The 19,255-nt window shown below is 38.9% G+C and overlaps 1 protein-coding gene across 1 annotated transcript in view; it reads left to right on the forward strand.

Moving 5' to 3' along the window:
* Nucleotides 1–19,255, forward strand: part of ENTHD1 (ENTH domain containing 1) — a 119,897-nt gene that overhangs the window by 11,763 nt on the left and 88,879 nt on the right. Inside the window, exon 2 of the mRNA XM_037744292.1 lies at nucleotides 9,068–9,310. Coding sequence (XP_037600220.1) covers nucleotides 9,068–9,310 — 243 coding nt within the window. The remainder of the gene's footprint in view (nucleotides 1–9,067; nucleotides 9,311–19,255) is intronic.

A 19,255-nucleotide genomic window follows, 5' to 3' on the forward strand; every position in this document is an offset into this window, starting at 1 on the left:
AAAAAAAAAAAAAAAAGTTATTTTACTGGATGTAGCATTCATTGGTGACATTCCTGCCATTTTAGCTTTTCATTTTCATTATCAGTCACCGAACTTAGGAATTAGGTGCTTCACATTTATACTAATGGCTGATTTCTGTATAGGCTGCCTCTCCCATTGTATCCTCCAACACACAGGGATGTGCTCATACCAGTCGCCTACCTATTTGCTCGCCAGATTTTGAATATCTTGGACTAAGAACTAAGCCTTTAAGCCATAGTTAACATATAAATTCAAATATGAAAGGCAAATACTCTGGAAAACATTTGTATTTACACTAGGTTGTAAATTTTTAAGGTTTTTTTGGGGTAGGGGGAGGTTGTTTTTTAAGGTTAGATTCTCGTAGAAAGAGAGAAAACATCAAGTATTTGGCCCCTGAAAAGGTTTAGACAAAGCGGGAAGCCTAGGAGTAGAGGAAAGAGCAATGTCTGAGGTTGCCCTTTTCAAGGCAACTGTAATGAATTGAATAAAGCCAAGACATCTGGAAAGAATACATTCAGGGAAAAGAAAATATTAGAAAACTTTAAAAAATTACTCTAGATGTTGATTAGCCATGTCAACGCTATAAAGCCAAATAACTAAAATTTGGGGGCGTTAATACACTTACAGAAGGGACTGGATTTGGGGTATATGGGCAGACAGTTCCTAATAGTATGATGCAGGGGCCAAGCATTGCAGAAAACAATCTAGCCTAAAAGTGGATCAGACTTAATTTTTAGATTAACGTCAGACATCTTGAGTCAAAATTTTCTAATTGGAGAAACCACCTAATATATGATGGTGGATTAATGAGTGAATGCAATTTGGATGCACTCATTGTTGGCGGGTTAATTAACACAGGATTCTGAGTTCATTTGTAGCTTAAGTGAGCACATGTAATTTCCTGTAACAAATATTTTTGAGGAACAAATAGTTTTCTTTAACAAACAAATGTTACAGGCTTTAGGTCATCATAAGCCTTGCTGTTAGAAGTTATAGCATTGTGAGTTTATTTATTTATTTATTTAGTTAGTTAGTTAGTTATTTTTAAAGACAGGGTTTCACCATGTTGGTCAGGCTGGTCTTGAACTCCCAACCTCAGGTGATCTACCCGCCTTGGCCTCCAAAGTGCTTGGATTACAGGTGTGAGCCGCCACGCCTGGCCAGCATTGTGAGTTTAAACCAAAAACTTTTATTTAAAATAGTTGAATATTTAGCCTTGGGTTCCTTTTCAACAAATGTAATCCTATTGGTAATCATGATAGCAAGAAGCAAAGCATGAATTCTTTGAAGCTTAAATGTGACCTTTACCCAGCTGGCTAGTCTTCCCACAGAGCTCTTTATTTATTGTACCCACATGGATGACAAAGCACAGTAAACAAAAAAGGAAAAGCAGCCAGTTTAGCCCTTTCAATGCTGCATCAACAGAATTATTCTCTCTTAAGGTTCTCATCAAATGAAATAGCTTATAAGTATATGCTAAGGCCAGTCAAAGAAATTAAAGCCAATCTCTGTTTTCTAGTTTATTAACTTTATGACTTTGAGAAAGTTACTTCATCACCCTAAACCTTACTTTCTCTTTGGTAAAATGAACTTAACTCTGAGAGTTAGACATGTAGTAAGTTATCCATCAATATTAGTTAATAATATTAACTAACTAATATTAGTTAATATCATTAACTAATATTGATGGATAACTTACTACATGTAAGAGGAGAATATTAGTTAATATTATTAGTTCTTGATTTTAACTTTCATTATTTTAATTTCCTAAAACAGATATTCATGTTCAAATAAAGCTCCATTATGATACTCACTAGGAAGGTCTTTTTTTATTTTAGAAGATGGGATCTCACTCCATTTCCCCTGTTGGAATGTAATGGTGCGATCACAGCTCACTGCAGCCTGCAACTTTTGGGCTCAAGTTTTATCCTGCTTCAGCCTCCTGAATAGCAGGGAGTACAAGCTAATTTATTTTCCTTCCTTCCTTTTCCCCTCCCTTCCTTCCTTCCTTCCTTCCTTTCACGGGGTCTCTGTATGTTGCCCAGGTTGGTTTCAAACTCCTGGCCTCAACTGATCCTCCCATCTCAGCCTCCCAAAGTGTTGGAATTATAGACATGAGCCAGTAGAAAAGGAGGTCTTTTCGACCGTCCTGCAGAGTTAAGTGGTCACCCTCTGCTTGTCCCTAGCACCTTGTCCACGTATACATTGGAGCCCTGTCACACTGCCGTAATTATTGATTCATGCGTCAGCCTTCCTCGCTAGGTTTGGAGGGATCAGGATACTTTATTTGTGTCTCAGTTTCGTCTTTCTGTGGTGGAGGTGGGGAATCAGCATTTGCTGACAATGGCTGATAGGCTGACTGAATGGCAAGTATGCTATTATAAATCCAAAGAAGGAATTCGTAGCTTTAATATTTTCTCTTTATCCTAAATATTCTTCTATTTTTCTGCATTGTTTCTGGTGTAGATTTATTTTTATTTATCTTACTTGGTCTTTGGACATCATTTTTGATGTGAACAGTTATGTCTTTTCTGTAAAATTCTCAGCTCTTGTCTCTGAGTGTTGCTTTTTTACTCTTAGTCATCTTTTGAAAGTTTCTCTAGATGAATATTGGGGCCTACAATCTGTTCTTTATGCCTTTTAATTAATCTTTTAAATCTTGTTGCCTCCCTGTGCTGTATTTTGGGAGAATTCCTTAGTACTGTTCTCCAATTGGCTGGACGTGCTGGCCCACGCCTCTAATCCCAGCACTTTTGGAGGCCGAGGCAGGCGGATCTCTTGAGGCTAGGAGTTGCAGAGCAGCCTGGCCGACATGGCAAAAATACTAAACATATAAAAATTAGCCGGGCCTGATGGTGTCTGCTTGTAATCCCAGCCACTCGGGAGGCTGAGGTAGGAGAATGGCTTGAATCCAAGAAGCGGAGGTTGCAGTGAACTGAGATTGTGCTATTGCACTCCGGCCTAGGTGGCAGACTGAGATTCTATCTCAAAAATAAATAAAGTACTGTTCTCCAATTACTAAATCTGTCTTCAGCTGTTCTAGTCCGGTTTTTATCTTGGATGTTGACTTTTTAAAAAAATCTCAGTGATGGTAGTTTTCATTTCTAGGATTTTTAATTGATTCTCTTCATATCCATCTGTTCTGTTTTCATGTCTGCCTTTGTTTTGTTTCATATCCCTTGTTGGCAAGATGAGTCATGTATTAATCTCTTTATTTAAAAATCTTTGTTAGAGGGTTTTGAAATCATAGAATATCGATTCTGTAGAGGATCTTACAGAAATACTGATTTCATTTGACATGAATTTATATTTTGATTGATGATTTTTATTTATTTTACAATTTCAACTTTTATTTTAGATTCAGGGGTTACATGTGCAGGTTTGTTACCTGGATAAACTGCGTGATGCTGAGGTTTGGGGTATGATTGATCCCATCACCCATGTACTAAGCGTAGTACTCAGTAGTTCATTTTTCAACCCTTGCCTCCCTTCTCTCCTCCCACTTGCAGTAGTCCTCAGTTTCTGTTGTTGCCATTCAGAATAGTGCAGTCTATTGTGAATAGTGCTGCAGTGAACATAACAAATGCGTGTGTATTTTTGGTAGAATGATGCATTTTCTTTTGGATATATACCCAGTAATGAGATTGCTGGGTTGAATCCAGTTCTCAGTCCTTTGAGAAATCTCCAAACTGCTTTCCACCAGGGCTGACCAAATTAAATTCCCACCAGTAGTATACAAGTGTTCCCTTTTCTCCACAGCCTCACCAGCATCTGCTGTTGTTTTGGCTTTTTGATAATAGCCAATTCTGACTGGTGTGAGGTAGTATCTCATTGTGGTTTTGCTTTGCATTTCTCTGATGATTAGTGATGTGGAACATTTTTTTATGTATGTTTTTTGGCCCCTTGTATGTCTTTTGAGAAGTGGCTGTTCATGTCTTTTGCCCATTTTTCAGTTGGGTTTTGGTTTTTTGCTTGTTGAATTAAGTTCCTTATAATTCTGAAGATCAGACCTCTGTCAGATGCATAGTTTGTGAATATTTTCTCCCATTCTATAGGTTGTCTCTTTACACTGATAGTTTCTTTTGCTGTGCAGACACTCTTTAGTTGAATTAGGTTCCACTTGTCAATTTTTTGTTTTTATTGCAGTTACTTTTGAGGACTTAGTCATACATTCTTTCCCAAGTTCATGTCCATAATGGTGTTTTCTAGGTTTTCTTCTAGGATTCTTATTGTTTGAGGTCTTACATAGATTGCTGATTTCACTGGCTGACTTTCTTAGCATTAGATTTTTAAAGTATGTGTTGTAGAATTTTAGTTTTTAGGCCACTTTGAGTGGGAGGTTTTTCCCTACAGCCACTCATGTTCATTTTTTTCCTTTGTTTTTTCATAAAATAAAGGTTTTTCAGTTCCCTCTACCCAGGTCCCCTAGACTCCCTCCTGCACATGCCTTATAAAGATGGCTTGGGGCACATGCCCTATGGTAATAACTGGAATGTCCTAGACCCAGGGACTGAGCAAGCAGGTGGCTTAGTTTAGTTCCAAGTATTAAGACTGCATGTGTATCCTCCTGCGTTTAGACCCACAGCTACAAATAAGTTATATCCCAGGAAGCAGTTGATGGCTATTTTTTTTTCTCTTCCTTTTTCTTCCCAGCTTTCTCTCACAAACACTGCCCACATAACATTAAAGAGTGAGACCACCTGTGGTTCCCTAACACCTGAGGAGCTGAACTCTGGGATGCCAGATCAAGAGCCCAGCAGCCCTTGGCTTTAGCCTTCCTCACTGCTTTTTCATTTCTCTTATATTTCTGCCTCATGGGGGAAGGGGAGTTATCTTGTTTTTGATACTGGCAGTGTCTATTATTGCTGTGTATTTGGAGCAGAACGGGGGGATACTTTGAAGCATGAACTTACTAAGCCAACTTGACTGGAGGTTTTTTTTTGTTTGTTTTTTGAGACGGAGTTTCACTCTTGTCACTCAGGCTGGAGTGCAGAAGTGCGACCTCAGCTCACCGCAACTGACTGGAGGTTTTTTAACCTGGAAACTTGATCAGATATTTTAGCTATTTCTCCCCTCCCTCCTTACCCCTACCCTATTCCCTGAAGGCATTGTGGAGGGTAGATTGAAAGGGAAACTAAAACTACGTAAGTAGTTTAGGACACCAAGGGTAACAAATGATCAAGGTCTGAACCAAGATGAAGAGGAGAAAATGGATTTGGAAGATAAGTAGTGGGTCGATAGACATGGATAACTGAATTTGGGAGGTATATGTTCATATTTTTAACTTAGAATGGAGATAAAAGTCACTGAGAAAGGAATATGGGAAGAAGAGTAGATTTTGGTTTGCTATGGGTCAGGAATAGAGACAGGAGTTTGAAGATTTTTATGATTGTTTGAAGCCTAGTACATGTTTTACTAAAGATCTTGTGATACATATTTTTCCTAGCTGTGCATCTCAATATCCTAGATCTTTGAATTTGCCATATTTCCAAATCTCTTTACACGATGTTCAGCTTTAAACATACATATAGATTTCTCCCCAGCATTTGGGAAACTTTTTCTCAGCATATTCATTCATTTCACAAACTTTTCTTAAGTGCCTCTTAAACAAACAAGCATAGACTGGCCTTCGTGGATGTCAGTTTAGTGGAAGGAAAAGACAGTTAGCAAATGGGCAATTACAAACTGTGGGAATGCTGTAAAAGACAAGGGTAAGATGCTGTGAGAGTATATGAAAGCAGGGCCTGGCCAAGTCAGAGGCCCACGTCTATGTGTAGGGCTCACTGGGAGGGGGTGTTCACAGTCGGTGGAAGGCTTTCCCGAAGAAATCGTAGCTCTTCCCTGTCTGGCACACCCTGCCCTAAGCAGCCTGCAGAGCTGGCTGCTTCTGCTGTTCAAGACTCAGCCATGTTAACTCCTCTGAAAGACTTCCCATGACTGCACCCAAAATTAATGTCTAGCCATCTAGCATAGCACTCTTCTTTATTTCCTTTACTTATTTTTGTCTGAAATTATCTTGTTGATGATTATTGGCTGTTTCAACCAACTACAGTGTAAGTGTCACAAGTGCAGGGACCTTGTCTCTTTTTTTTTTTTTTGACTTGCACCACCATTGCTTAGAATATTCCCTGAAACTTAACTGTTCCAGAAATGACTGACTACATAAATGAATTTCCTTGGATCTTGATTTCTTGCATAATTGCTCTAATAATTTGATCTCCTTGTCCTTTTCGTTTGCTTGTTTGGGAGGACTCCTCAAGTTGGCTGTCTACTTATTGATTTTTATATCACCTGGATCCTATCCTCACTCCCCTGTCATGCTCTAATTGAGGTTGCCAATTGTAGCATCACACCCTATGGCCATGGTGATGAGTATGTGACTGTTTCAGGCTGAGCCAGTTGGAGTCCTTCTAATACTCCAAATTTGAAGGAAGGAAGAAGGAGACTTCTCAGGTGGCATTGTGAATCTAGAGTTGTTTGTGGCCATAACCACCTTCAGATAAAAGAAGCCAATGTACAAGAAGAGAAAATGCAGGCATTTCCTAGAGAAGCAGAGACGGCAGGGGGAAAGAAGTCCTGGTGGTTTTCCAGCCTTGGCTTCCTCTATGCCTGAGGCTCAGTTGCAACCCCTGGTTTTCCCATGACTTTTGCCTTACCCAGTTCAAATGGAGTTTCTGACACTTAGCCAAAAGATTCCCAATTAAAACTGTACCTCACCCAGTCCAGGTGCAGTGACTTAACACCTGTAATCCCAGCACTTTGGGAGGCCAAGGCAGTTGGATCACAAGGTCAAGAGATCGAGACCATCCTGGCCAACATGGTGAAACCTCCTCTCTACTTAAAAAAAAAAAAAGTAGCTGGGTGTGGTAGCACACACCTGTAGTCCCAGCTACTGGGGAGGCTGAGGGAGGAGAATCGCTTGAACCTAGGAGGCGAAGGTTGCAGTGAGCTGAGATCGCGCCATTGCACTCCAGCCTGGGCAACAAGAGCGAAACTCCATCTCAGACAAACAAACAAAACCCCAAAAACTGCACCTCATCTAACAACCTTCTTATCTTGATGTATTTTATATAATATCCTTGGGTATTGATCTTTTGGCATAGTTTAATTTCTAATTTCAGAGAATCCATGTTTTCTACTTCCAACTCCATTTCTTTCTTTTGCTGCCTAAATTTTCTATTTTCAGTACTTCTTTTGAATATGCTGTTCTCCCTTTCTTTTCAGAAACGTATTGCTTAGTAGTAAGTAGGTGCTGTCTAATTATTGCTGCTGTTGTTATTTAACACATCCTTGAGGCAGGTTTATTAGGCTCTTCTTGGATTTTCTTTCAACTTTGATGCTTTCCAACAGCCAGGTTAGTACCTACTATCTCTAAGGTGACAGGAAGCCAGGGTAGTGGGCAGAAGCTCACTTCTGGGTTATTTCTTCCCTATATTCGATGAACTGCTGCAGCCTGATCTTCCAGGCGCTGCTGACTGCTACCTCAGGGAGGGGCTCTGATGGTCTCGGGAGAAGTCCTCCATTATTACAACTGGCTCTTTGCTGGGTGTAACTGCCTGTCTCTTAGAATGATTGCAGCTGTCCTCAAATCCCGCCGATCCACCCAGACTCCAAGGAGAATATTCCACATCTGTCCTATGATTTCTAGTTCTAAGCTAATTAGAGCAGTGTTACAAGAAATTATTTCAGGACAAGCAACGCTCTTAGGCAGCTAAGTTGTAAATTGACTTAGTATTTTTCATCAATCTGGTTTCATGTACACTATGTCAAGAAGAAAATTAGCAGCTTTTTGGTATTGGTAATTTGTTCCTTTATTAATTCACTCAGTAAAAATTTTTTTTTTTTGAGTGAGTTTCATGCTGTCACCCAGGCTGGAGAGGCTGGAGTGCAGTGGCCTAATCTCGGCCCACTGCAACCTCCGCCTCCTGGGTTCAAGCAATTCTCATCCCTCAGCCACTTGAGTAGTTGGAATTACAGGCATGCGCCACCGTGCCTCGCTAGTGTTTTTAGTAGAGATGGGGTTTCACCATGTTGCCCAGTCTGGTCTCAAACTCCTGACCTCAAGTGATCCACCCGCCTTGGTCACTTAGTACATACTTACTGAGCATCTACTGAGTGCCAGTCACTCTTGGAGACACTGAAGATACCAGTGTCTAAAATGAGAGTTCTCTGCCCCTCATGGAGCTTGTATTTTTGATGAGGAAACAACCAATAAGTAAGTAAACCAATAAATATATGATATTAGGTAGTGATAAATGCCAAAGTGAAAAATAAAGCAGGATAAAGAAATAGAGAGCGATGGGGGTGGAGCTCTTTTAGAAAGGGCAGACAGAAGGGAGATTCTCTGAGGAGGTGACTTTTGAGAAGAGACCTGAATGAATCAGGGAGATGAAGAGCACGGTCAGATTGTAGAATAAGGCACCAGGGTAGCTAGAGCAGAAGGAATGAAGTGAAAGGTGGAAGACAATGAGTTCCTGAAGTTAAGGACCTTCATACTGTTCACAAAGGAGGTGACCTCATGGCATAATCACCTCTTAATGCTCTCACATTGGCAGTACCTGAATTTTGGAGGGGGATACATTCAAACCACAGCTGTATGTAATTCTCTATCTGCTTCTCTATTCCATATGCATATATAGTGGTTTCTTTTCCTCTATACCTTACAGCTTCAAATCATATTGTGTATGTTGCTTTAAATCTTTAACCATGTGTCCTGGTCATACATCTAGGTCAGCATATCTAGATCCAATTCATACCCCTTCTTTGTATGCCTTTATTGTTTGACTATTGCAAAGTGTATATTGCTTTTAAAAGGAAAATCCAATAATGTATTTAAAGTGAAAAATGTAATGACAGTATATAATTTTTATCATATATTAATGATTTATTTACCCTTTGAAGTATAGGAATATACTTATCAGCAATTCTTTACTTGCTGCAGGTTTTTTCACTGCTGACATTTTTTAGAAAAATTTCTGTAGAATAAAAATTAATTATAGCCTTAACTAGTATTTACTTTTCTAAGCAGATTCAATATATTTTTCAGGTTACTATATCCGGGAAAAATCTAAGCAAGTCATCACATTGCTGATGGATGAACAGCTGCTGTGTAAAGAGAGGGAAGTGGCGTGTCGGACTAGGCAGCGTACCTCCTACTCCACATGGTTTTCTAAAAGAGTGTTTGGTTCAAGTAGCTCACTGATAGCGTGTGCTTCTGCCCCCACACCAGATATTTCTGCTTCAGGGAAGAAGTATAAGCTTCCTAAGTTTGGAAGGCTACATAATAAAAGTACGTATAATGAACACTGGCCTAAAATGTAACTGGTACTAATAATGATTTTAAAATATAAAATATGTTTTAGTACTAAATTACTATACTATTTAGTACTACTACCATACTAGGCTTCATACTATAGAAAACAAAGATGAAGAATATTTAGTAGAAGATTTTATGCCTTTTTTCTAGTTTATTTTTTTTTTTTTGCTTTATATATTTATTTATGAGATGGAATCTTGCTCTGTCACCCAGGCTGGAATGCAGCGGTATGATCTTGACTCACTGCAACCTTTGCCTCCTGGGTTCAAGCAATTCTCCTCCCTTAGCCTCCTGAATAGCTGCGATTACAGGCACCCACCACCATGCCTGGCTGATTTTTGTATTTTTATTAAAGACGGGGTTTCACCATGTTGCCCAGGCTGGTCTCGAACTCCTGACTTCAAGTGATCCTCCTGCCTTGGCCTCCCAAAATACTGGGATTACAGGTGTGAGCCACTGTGCCTGGCCCAATTTTATTTCTGTTTTCTGAAAGCAGTTATCTTGGATTCAAATAAAATGTCTTTGAGCTTTTAAGATATTAAAGTAGTGACTACCCTATTTGGCATTGTGATTCAATTTTAAGATTTTATGCTTAACTAGAAAGTGAAGTAGTACAGTTTTCTAAGACTAGGTGTCTGGATATGTGTGTATGAGGTCTCTTTGATCCTATAATATATATCAAATAATTGAAATTTTAAAAAATATCCCTCAGAATCCTAAACGTTCTTCTAGGACAATACTTTGTACTCTTTCCTTTGCTTAAAACTTTAAATATGGACTACTGAACTTTTATGAAAAAGGGATTTGTATATATTGCTATAATAGACATCAGTAGAAAAATGCTGTCATCTTTTCTGCCAAATTTGCCAAAACTTAAATCTTTTTGCTCTAACTTCTCCAGTAGAACCCCTGTTGATAAGTTGTGTATGAGGAATGGACAGTTGAAGGAAGCAAAACATTCATGAAATGTGACTTAGAAACTGTCTCTTTGTATTCAGTACAAACAGGTAATTCCAAATGTCAGTTAAGTGTGAAAATTTAACAACGTTACTAGTAATACCAACACAAGTTAATCTTGCTGAAAATCATTCAAGTACTTTTCTGACTTAAGAGTTTCAAATGGTCACCCAATGGGACATTGAGTGAACATCCATACTTGGGATTGGAGAGACAGACATTGAAAGAGGATAGCCATTGTAATTATAGTTGCAAATGCTACCTACCTGCTTCTAAGAGTGGTGGAATTTCTTTCTTTAGGGTATCTGATTCTTTTGAAATAAATATCCAAAAGAGCCACTCATTTTGAAATTTTCTCATGTGAGTCTTTAATTCAAATGGATGCTAAAAACAGAGCAACAGAGAAGAATAACTGATTATGACTTATTCAGAGTTTCTTCCTTTTGCTTCTTCAGTGTGACCTTTCTTACTCTTCCTTCTTCCATTTCTTTTATCAGTTCTTTCCTCTTTCATTATAAACACATAATTATTGAATTTATTTAAAATTTGGATATTCAGCAGAAATTTGGAGCTATAGGAGTGAATAAATTTTCTTTTATATGGAACTAACATTCTAGTGACAGAGACTAGGATTTTTCTGTCACAAGCACAAGATAGATAAAATATGTCAGATAATAACAAGTCCTATAAAGAAAAGGAAAGCAGAGTCAGGGAACAGAGAGTGACCGGGATGGTTTTATTTTAGGTCATGTAGTGAGAGCAGGCCTTTTAGAGGAAGTGAATCTTTAAATAGACCTGAATGAAGTGAGGGTGCAACCCACGTACAGGCATACCTTGATTGCTTGCACTTTGCTTTATTGTGCTTCACAGATACTGCAATTTTTATAAATTGAAGGTTTGTGGCCAGCCTGCACCCAAGAAGTTTATGGGTGCCATTTTTCTGATAGCATGTGTATACTTTCTGTGTCCCATTTTGGTAGTTCTTGCAATATTTTAAACTTTTTCTTTATTATATGTCATGGTGATCTATGATCAGTAATCTTAGATATTAATATTATAATTGTTTTGGGGTACCACAAACCATGCCTGTAGAAGACCAGCATGCTTACTGATATGTGTTGTGTGTGTTCTGACTGCTTCATGGGCCCCCATCTCTCTCTCTCTCATTGAGTCTCCCTGGCCCCTGAGAATCAACAATATTGGAATTAAGCCAATTAATAACCCTACAATGGCCTATAAGTGTTCAAGTGTAAGGAAGAGTCGCATGTTTCTCACTTTAATTCAAAAGCTTGAAATGATTAAACTTAGTAAGGAAGGCATGTTGAAAGCTGAAACAGGCTGAAAGGTAGGCCTCCTGTGCCAAACAGTTAGCTAAGTTATGAATGTAAAGGGAAAGTTCTTGAAGGAAATTAGAATACAGTGAATACAGGGATGATAATAATGGGAAACAGCCTTGTTGCTGATATGGAGAAAAGGTTGCGTGCTCTAGATAGAAGATCCAACTAGCCCCAATATTCCATTAAGACAAAGCCTAATCCAGAACAAGGTTCTAACTGTCTTTAATTCTACAAAGACAAGAGAGATGAGAAAACTTCAGAAAAGCTTGAAGCTAGCAGACATTAATTCATGAGGTTTGAGGAAAGCAGCTGCCACCATAACATAAAAGTGCAAGTGAAGCAGCAAGTGCTGATGGAGAAGCTGTATCAAGTTATCCAGAAGATCTAGCTAAGGTAATTGATGAAGGTGGCTACACTAAACAGATTTTCAGTGTAGATGAAATCGGCTTTTCTTGGAAAAAGATGCCATCTGGGACTCTCATAGCTAGAGAGGAGAAGTCAATGCCTGGCTTCAAAGCTTCAAAGGACAGGCTGACTCTCTTGTTAGGAACTAAGGCAACTGGTGACTTTAAGTAGAAGCCAACTGCTCCTTTACCATTCCAGAAATCTTAGTGCCCTTAAGATTCCTTTAAAAATATTACTGCCCATTGGCAATGCACCTGGTCACCCAAGAGTTTTGATGGAGATGTACAAGGAGATTAATGTTGTTTTCATGCCTGTTAACACAGTGTTTATTCTTCAGCCCATGGATCAAAGAAGGATTTCAACTTTCAAGTCTTATTACTAAAGAAATACATTTCATAAAGCTGTAGCTGCCATAGACAGTGATTCCCCTGATGGATCTGAGCAAAGTAAATTAAAAACCTTCTGGAAAAGATTCACCATCCAAGATGTCATTAAGAACATGTGATTCATGGGAGGAAGTCAAAATGTCAACGTTAACAGGAGTTTGAAAGAAGTGGATTCCAAATCTCATGGATGACATTGAGGGGTTCAAGACTTCAGTGGAGGAAGACTCTGCAGATGTGATGGAAATAGCAAGAAAACTAGAGTTAGAAGTGGAGCCTGAAGATGTGACTGGATTGCTGCAATCTCATGACCAAACTTGAACAGATGAGGAGGTACTTCTTATGGATGAGCGAAGAAAGTGGTTTCTTGAGATGAAATCTACTCCTGTGAAGACACTGTGAACATTGTTGGACTGCCAACAAAGAATTCAGAATATTACATAAACTTAGTAGATAAAGCGGTGGCAGAATTAGGATTGACTCTAATTTTGAAAGAAGTTCTACTGTGAGTAAAATGCTATCAAACAGCGCTGCATACTACAGATAAATCTTTTGTGAAAGGAAGAGTCAGTTGATATTTACAGGCTTTATCGTTGTCTTACTTTAAAAAATTGCCACAGCCATCCCAACCTTCAGCAACAGCCACCCTGATGTCAGCAGCCCTCAACGTGGAGGTGAGACCCACCACTCACAAAAAGATGATGACTCCCTGAAGGCTCGGATGATTGTCAACCTTTTTTTTTTTTTTTTGAGATGGAGTCTCACTCTGTCGCCTGGACTGGAGTGCAGTGGCACAATCTCGGCTCACTGCAACCTTCATCTCCCAGGTTCAAGTGATTCTCTTGCCTCAGCCTCCTGAGTAGCTGGGACTACAGGCACCTGCCACTATGCCCAGCTGATTTTTTTTTTTGTATATTTAGTAGAGATGGGATTTCACCATGTTGGCCACACTGGTCTCGAACTCCTGACCTCGTGATTTGCCTGCCTTGGCCTCCCCATGTCAACCTTTTAAAATTAGCAATATTTTTCAATTAAGTTATGTATATGTATTTTTTAGGCAACATGGTATTGCATACTTAGTCTACTAAGTAGACTGCAGTCTGGTATAAACATAAAACAAAAAAGTTTGTGTGAGTCACTTTATTGCAATATTTGCTTTATTGCAGTGATCTGGAACCCAACCTGCCACAGTGTCTTCAAGGTATGCCTGTGTATCAGGCAGAGGGAATAGCAGGGCAGATGCCCTGAAACTGTTGTGAACTTGGCTTGGTGAACTGTGAGCTTAGAAACTGAGTCCCTAAATTGATACAGAAGTAACCCAACTCTGATTTTATGATTCATGCAAGAAACTCTAGTTTATTGTTTTGTAGTTACACATTGCATTTTTAAACCTAGAATGATAGTCCCCATCTTTATGACATGTCATATTCACTACACTGAACTATGAATGACTTTTGTCTCTTTAAAACAAGTGAATCCACCTTCAAATGAAGTTTTGCTACAATTTATTTTTTTTAATACACAAACATATATTGAGTGTCTGCTTACCACAATGCCAGACATTGTTCTAAGCCTGGTAAGTAAATTGGCTGTAATTCTGCTCAAATGGAGGCTATAGCTTGTGATGTGCTGTGTGCTTTTTCTTTTGAGACAGGGTCTTGCTCTGTCATCCTGGCTGGAGCGCAGTGGTATGATAATGACTCACTGCAGCCTTGAACTACTGGACTCAAGTAATCATCCTGCCTCAGCCTACCAAGTAGCTGAGACTACAGGCACACAGCGCCACACCCAGCTGACTCAAATATTTTTTCAAGATGGGATCTTGCCTACCATGTGCTTTTAAGTCTGTTTCACGAAAAGATATTCTAAAAACTTTAGTCAATGATGGCCTTATTATAGTAAATCTATAGTAAGGGTACAATTTAAAGTGAACAGTGAATATTTGGATGTAACGTCTGTAATAAATTTGTTTAAAAATCTATTATTTTTTATTTCATTCACCTGCTTTCTATATGAATATATACTAGATATATAGATGTGTGTGTTTGTGTTCAAAAAAGATTAATTGGATTAAGTAAACTTGGCAATACTAACCAATTCCATGTAGGCATTTGAATCTGAAGCTGTATTTTAAAGGAAGAAAGAAAATTGACAGTTTGGGGTTGGGGTGGGGAAAAATAAGAAATTGAGGGGGACATTCTTAATGGGACAGGGGAAGTAACGAATTAAACCTCAAAGATCGGTAGATCGGTTAGAATGAGGTGCATCCACAAGTTATGATAGTAAAAATGCCAGCAGCCAAAACATACGCATCTCTCCTAAAATACTCCCTCGTAGGTGTTCTGTGACCGATATGGCTTTCCATGATGTTGGGTTCAGGGTTATTTTTGAGTCTTGTTGCTGACTAAGTGGTATAAAAATACAAATTTGAATATGTGAAACAGTAGGGGCAGATAGCTGAGAGAACTCAGAGCAATTCATAAATGACCTAATAAATAGTATCTGGAAGTTTCAGTTTGATATGACTAGCAACTAGGAACCACTGGAGGCCTTAGAGAACAGAAGGGATGTTTAGCTTAGTCACAGAACTGAGTTTCCTTATTACTGAAAACAGCTGTTTGTGGAAGATAATTCTTATTGCTTTTGTAGAAATGAAGGAAATACCAATTGAATGAAGCTTTATAAGAGACAGTTGTTTCAATCCAGGCATCCAGGACCTGCTCCTAGGGTTATAGAAATGAGGAAATAGTCATGTTTACAGACAGACTGTAGAGAGGCAGCAAGTTGATGCTGTATAGGAGAAGAAAGAGAAATTGAAAATGAGTAACATTTGCATTAGAGAAAACAGAGGCAAGTGATGATATCCAGGGACATTTTCATTAGAAGGAGTCTCAAGATGTCTCTAGGTTTTTCAGGTACAGTGAAATGTAAAACTGAATGCAAGAAATATGATTTCCAGGCTTTAGGACCTAGAGCTGGTACAGCTGTGCTTCCCTGCTTTACGGTGAATCAGCGAGGGAAAAGAGGTGCTTTAAAGAAGGTGTTACATACACATTGCCACTTCCACTACTTTTTTTTTCTTTTCTTGGATGTTTTCCCAAGTTTTAATTCTAGTAGATAGCTTGGGCGGTTTTTGTTTAGATGCTTTGATGTTTGAAGGAAGAGATGGGCTGAAGGATCGTTGCCGCTTGATGGCAAGACAGAACAATAGAAAAAGGGCCGTTTAACTCAGCTCTAAGCATCAAGCCATTTTTTGTAGAGGCAACAATTATTTAAAAAATGATCTCCAGAGGCACAGTTTCTAGCCAGACCAGCAAAACTGTACCTGTGTTGGTCATCTGATCTTCCATAAAGAGCTCTTTACTAGCACTGTTCTTTGCAACAGAACTTTACCTGTATCAAGGATTACTCTGGTCTGCATCAAATGTAATAGCACTCTGTATTATGGAAACATTTCCCCGAAAACTATCTTTGCTGTTGAGCCAAAATTATATAATAGGTCCTTGAATGACATCCTTTTGTTCAGTGTTTTTATAACTGATGAGAAAAACATCGATTCCCGGCTGAGCCTCCTGTCTATGTGGAGTTTGCATGTTCTCCCCCTGTCTGCCTGGGCTTTCTCCAGGTCCTCTGCTTTTCTCCCACTTCCCAAGGATGTGCACAGCAGGCACGTCTGAATGGTCCCAGTCCAAGTGAGTGTGGTGTGGGGGTGAGTGCACCCTGTGATGAAGTGGCATGCCTGTCCAGGGGTGGTTCCCACCTTGTGCCCTGAGTTTCCAGGATGGGCTCCAGCCACATGTGACCCTGAACTAAAATAAGCAGATAATTATCTTTTTACTAATCTTCCTTAAATGTATGTAGAGCTCACATTTATTTCAATGTTTAATAATAAAAGTGGGCCGGCCGTGGTGGCTTCTGCCTGTAATCCTAGCACTTTGAGACCCGGAGGCAGGTGGATCACCTTAAGCCAAAAGTTCAAGACCAGCCTGATCAACATGGTGAAACACTCGTCTCTAGTAAAAATACAAAAATTAGCCGGGCATGATGGCAGGTGCCTGTAGTCCCAGCTACGCAGGAGGCTGAGGCAGGAGAGTTGCTTGAACCTGGAAGGCAGAGGTTGCAGTGAGCCGAGATCATGCCACTGTTCTCCAGACTGGGCAACAGAGCAAGACTCCAACTCAAATAATAAGAATAAAAGTGTTTTGGTTTTTATTTAGAAGTTTGGTGAAGTTTTTGTGACTAGAAATGTGCTGTAGGAAGTTAGTTCTTGTTTATTATCAATTAGCCTATGGTAAAACTGTTTTCATTATACATTGTTTCCCTTAAAGTAGCAATTTACAAGAGACTATAGACATCGTTAAATGAGGACTTTATGTACTGCAAAGTAGTTGTCATGTTTTTGTAATAAAAAACAGCAATGTTGATGTTGTTACTTCTTACAAAGAGCTTTGTACTAATAAGAGTTAATGTGAAATTTTATTGTTTCATAAAAACATGTGAAAATGTTTTTACATTTTTCAGAGAGAAACTTAGAGACTTCCCATACTTCTTGTGATGCCAGTAGGGTCCCAAATAGTGGGTCACTTCCAGTCTTTGGTTATTGTGCAGAAAATGGAGTTTTGCCTTAGTTTGTAAGGCAAAACCTCAGTTACAAACTATGGTTGTAACTACGACATTTGCATTGATAAATGTCAAACAGTTGATCTTTTAAATTTAAAAATATATTTAAAAAATTTATATCTCTACCACCTCAAACTGACCACTGTTAACATTTAGAATATAGTCACGTGTCATATGATATTTTGGTCAGTGGTGGACTGTGTGTATGATGGTGGTCCTATAAAATTAGAATATATTTTTACTATGCCTTTTCTATGTTTAGATACGCAAATACTTACCATTGTGTTACAATTGCCTACGGCATTCAGTACAGTAATATACTGTACAAGTTCATTGCCAAGGAGCAATAGGCTGTATCATATCGCCCAGGTATGCAGTAAGCTCTACCATTTCAATGTGTGTAAGTACACTCTGTGTTTATATAACAATGAAATTGCCTGGCAATGCATTTCTCAGAAAGCAGCCCTGTTGTTAAGCTGTGCATAACTGTTTTTTTTTTTATTTATTTTTGTTTCAGAAAAACATTCTACTCTGGTAAAAACAATATAGGCTTGTTATATAATTACTCAGAAATAGCCATCATTGATACTAGATAATTATAATTCCAGGCATCTTTTTTTCAGAGACAGGGTCTCACTCTGTTGTACAGGCTGGAGTGCAGTGGTGCCATCACAGTTTACTGCTGCCTTGGCCCCCCTGGGCTCAGGTGACCCTCCCGCCGCAGCCTCCCAAGTAGCTGGGATTACAGGCATGCATCACCATGCTCAGCTAATTTTTTTGTTTTGTTTTGTTTTTTGGTAGAGAAAAAGTTTCACTATGTTTCCCAGGCAGGTCTCGAGTTTCTTGGCTCAAGTGATCTGCTCGCCTCAGCCTTCCAAAGTGCTAGGATTACAGATTTGAGCCATCATGCCTGGCCAGCATCTAAAAAAAATCTATACATACATATACAGAGATGGATAGCTAGAGATCAATTATTTTTATAGAAATGGAATTACATGCGGTTTTTTTAGTAAAAAATATTAACGATCTCCTTCTGGCAATGAGACTAGGAACTCCATTTACTGCACAATAACCAAAGACTGAAAGTGACACACTATTTGGGACACTACTGGCCTCACAAGAAGTATGGGAAGTCTGTAAGTTTCTCTCTTTGAAAAAGGTAAAATATGAAGAGCACAGGTGAGCTGAAGTCAGAGTGACTTGGCATTCTGCCTGTGGGAAGCTGCAGATAACTGTAGGGGTTGAGTTGCTTAAGAGCAGTTGTTAGTAGATCAGAGAGTGAGTTCGGGGCCTGTCCTGAACACTGGAAAGGAAAGCCTTGGATTACTATGCTCAACTCCGACCCTCTAGGGGACTGAATTGAGACAGTGTACTCAGTTCATAAGTTAGGTCCAATAGGATTTTCACCAGTTTAAAACAAGCAGTGAGCTCACAATCCAATATCCCCAAACCAGGAGAAGGTAAGCAGTAATCATTCCCCAAAGATTGTAGATATTGGGAAGGTCAGATACAGAATACAGGGTAGCTGTGTATTTACATAAATAAAGAATATAATCACATGCATCAACAATTATCAAGAGATTATTAGGACTGAATGGATGAATTTGAAAAAAGGGAACTTGCAGAAATGAGAAATACTACTGAAGTAAAAAAATTTAGTGAACTAGAAGATATGTCCAAAGAAAATGGAAAATATGAAAGTAATATTAAGCTATATAGAGGATACTGCTACAAAGGAATGACAATTAATTACTGTACCAGAAAACTTTCATCTGCTACAGCAGAAGCCTGATGACAGTGACATAGTATCTTTAAAATGCTGAAGGAAAATAACAGCCTATAACTGTATACCAGTGAAACCATCATTTAAGGGTGAGGATGAAATAGTTATTTATAGATGAATAAAAGAATGAAGAGAGAGTTTACAACCATGAGACTTGCATTAAAAGGTGTACTTCAAAAGGAGGAAAATTATTCCGGAAAGATAGTTTAAAATTCAAGAGAGAATAATGAATAAATGGCAAACACACACGTATGATAAACATTTTCTATATAAAGTCTAATTTTTGAGTTAAGAAAAAGACAACTAAGCCGGGCCTGGTGGCTCACGCCTGTAATCCCAGCACTTTGGGAGGCCAAGGCGGGTGGATCACGAGGTCAAGAGATCGAGACCATCCTGGTCAACATGGTGAAACCCGTCTCTACTAAAAACACAA

This window comes from Cebus imitator, unplaced genomic scaffold, assembly GCF_001604975.1.
Source record: "Cebus imitator isolate Cc_AM_T3 unplaced genomic scaffold, Cebus_imitator-1.0 Scaffold170, whole genome shotgun sequence".
Classification (NCBI taxonomy): Eukaryota; Metazoa; Chordata; class Mammalia; order Primates; family Cebidae; genus Cebus; species Cebus imitator.